The 2,602-nt window shown below is 36.7% G+C and overlaps 1 protein-coding gene across 1 annotated transcript; it reads right to left on the bottom strand.

The window, feature by feature from the left end:
• Positions 1-1,165: 1,165 nt before the first annotated feature.
• Positions 1,166-2,095, bottom strand: LOC138074434 (olfactory receptor 10X1-like). The gene has a single exon (XM_068966574.1). It carries the CDS (start codon positions 2,093-2,095, stop codon positions 1,166-1,168), a length of 930 nt encoding a protein of 309 aa, XP_068822675.1.
• Between the last annotated feature and the right edge of the window lie 507 nt (positions 2,096-2,602).

Raw genomic sequence — 2,602 nt, 5'->3', positions numbered from 1 at the left:
ATCACTTTAAAAAAAAAAAAAAAAGGAGAAAATGGCCTACTGAATGGAAGAAAATATTTACAAGTAATATGGATAAGGAGTTAATATCCAAATAAGTAAACAGCCCGTACAACTTAATATCAAAAAAGCAAGCAACATGATTCAAAAATGAGCAGAAGAGTTTTAATACATTTTATTTATATATACCAACCCATAAGAGAGTATGTCCTTCATGAGAGGACGTAGTGTCAACAGAACTGAGAAAATATTTAGAAAAGTCTCTAGGCTTTATGTTGGAATTATCAGTAAGATTAGATGCTACTTATATGTGATATTTAACCTTCAAAGTTATTTCTTAATTTTTTAGGGTAATATATAGAGCCAATGTTTCCTTCATTAGTCACTATGTGTCTGACAAAATTATTACAAAACACCTTTTATTGTTAAAGCAATCAATATTATAATATCTTATTTAAACATTAGCTCTTATTGCTTTCATATTAAAGAAAAAGGGGGCTATTTGCAGTCTTCATCCAAGGATAGCCTCAGTCACAGAACATGTAGGCTCTACCGTCTTGTTTACTGATTTGAACCAGCATTCCATTATACCCCATATAATCAGAAGCTAGCATTTAGCAGTTGTTGGAAAGACACCATTGAATACAGTGCATTAAAATTTTTAAATAGTATGGTGTGAGTCTTAATTATATATCTAATCTATCTATTTATCTATATCTAGAAACATATTTAAAAATACTTGACTGTGATTTCTATAGTGTATCTCTTATAGGAAACAATTATCTCCCCTCAGCAGCACCACACAGTCCCTCACAACATTACCTAGAAGTTTTTTTCAACATTTACATCTCTAGGAATTTAAAATCATCTTTTAGTGTAGTAGTCATAGGTGTTGTTTCTTCTTCCATCTTGCGTTTCTTACTTCATCAAAGGTACAAAAAACACCTAGTGGATGATTGGCAGTAGCATAGAATATGCAGAGGCAAATAGCAGAAGTAGTTGGAAAACTTCCTTAAAATGCTAACTAAATGCCTGTCATGGCTCAGGTCCAAGTCTTAGACACTTGATCCCCATATGTCAACCTCTGGGAAAAGGCTTCTCCAGATATTTCAGGGTAAATGCTTCACTGACATCTGTGAACACTCAGTTATGCAGTGATAATGCAAGATTATTCAAGAAATTTCTTTCCAAGGGCTTTTCTGAAAGCATTCTTCATGTCCTTATTCCTGAGGCTGAAAATGAGAGGACTGAGGAAAGGAGTGACGACAGTGTAGGGAACTGCGATCACTGTGTCATCTCCCCCTGATGCTTCTGGCTTCAGATAAACAATAGATGCAAAACCAAAGTGGATGATGACCACTGTGAGGTGGGAGGCACAGGTAGAAAAGGCCTTCTGCTTGCCCTCAGCTGAAGGGATTTTAAGGACAGTGGAAAGAATGAACACATAAGTGAGGATGATGACTAGGAAGGTGCCCATCAAACCTGACACTGATATCACAGTTACAATGAATTCTGTGAAGTCACTGTCTAAACAGGACAGCCTCACAACAGCCCTCATATGACAAAAGAAGTGTTTCACAAGGTTGGGGTTGCAGAAAGAGCCCCTGAATATCAACACAGTCTCTATCACAGAGATAATGAAGCCAACAACCCAAGCAGAGGCCACAAGTTTTCCACACACCATGTTGGTCATAAGCAAAGGATATCTGAGAGGGTTGCAGATGGCCAGGAAGCGATCATATCCCATCAAAGTGAGAATCATACAATTAGTGCCACCAAGTCCCAAGAAGAAACACATTTGCAAGCCACAACCTATGGATGAAATGCTTCTGTCCTTGGCCAAGAGATTTGCCAGCATCTTGGGGATAATAGTCAGTGTGTAGCAGGTCTCAGAGAAAGAGAGTGCACTAAGGAAGAGGTACATGGGTGTGTGCAGATATCTGTCCACCCAAGTTAGACCCATGATGGCCAGATTACCTGTGAGGGTGGGAAGGTAGAGGCAAAAGAAAACCACAAAGAGGAATGTCTGTGCATGTGGGTAAAGAGAAAAGCCAACAAGAATGAACTCTGTCAGGACTGTCTGGTTGATCTTCATCATGTGAAGTTCTGAAATCCAAGGAAACAAAAATTTCAATTTTCCATTATTCTCTGCAGTTTTGGTGTGAATAAAACAGACAATCAAATTTGCAGTTACCAATTGATTTTATATTTATTTGGCCAAACAAGATGTGTATGTAGGTAATATTTTTCCTAATTGTCCATTCATATGTTTCTTCTTTATTAAGCCACCATTACTAATTACTTATTATGAGTTTTTCTGCCCTATTTTTTAAAAGAGCTTAATGGCTGATAGTAAAAAAAGAACAAAAAATACTCTAATTGCTGTCCAGATGAAGGAAATTCATGTGCATAAGGTGAGTTACATTTGGATCTGATTCTAAACCATGAAAAAATTGCCAAGTAGTTAATTGACAGAATCAGGATCTGACATAGCAACTTCTACTTATAATATTGTCCGTAAGCAGCTAAAATGTAAAGTTTGATAGCTGTTTGGAATTTGGAGACTGTATTTGAACAATGGCTTACAGTTATAACAGAAGATCAA

The sequence above is a fragment of the Capricornis sumatraensis genome, chromosome 2, assembly GCF_032405125.1.
Source record: "Capricornis sumatraensis isolate serow.1 chromosome 2, serow.2, whole genome shotgun sequence".
Classification (NCBI taxonomy): Eukaryota; Metazoa; Chordata; class Mammalia; order Artiodactyla; family Bovidae; genus Capricornis; species Capricornis sumatraensis.
Note: the sequence above shows the minus strand (reverse complement) of the source record. Positions and strands in the feature narration are given on the sequence as shown.

Excerpts from the sequence above, each read along its gene's own strand:
- LOC138074434 (XM_068966574.1), bottom strand. The coding sequence starts at position 2,095 with ATGATGAAGATCAACCAGACAGTCCTGACAGAGTTCATTCTTGTTGGC.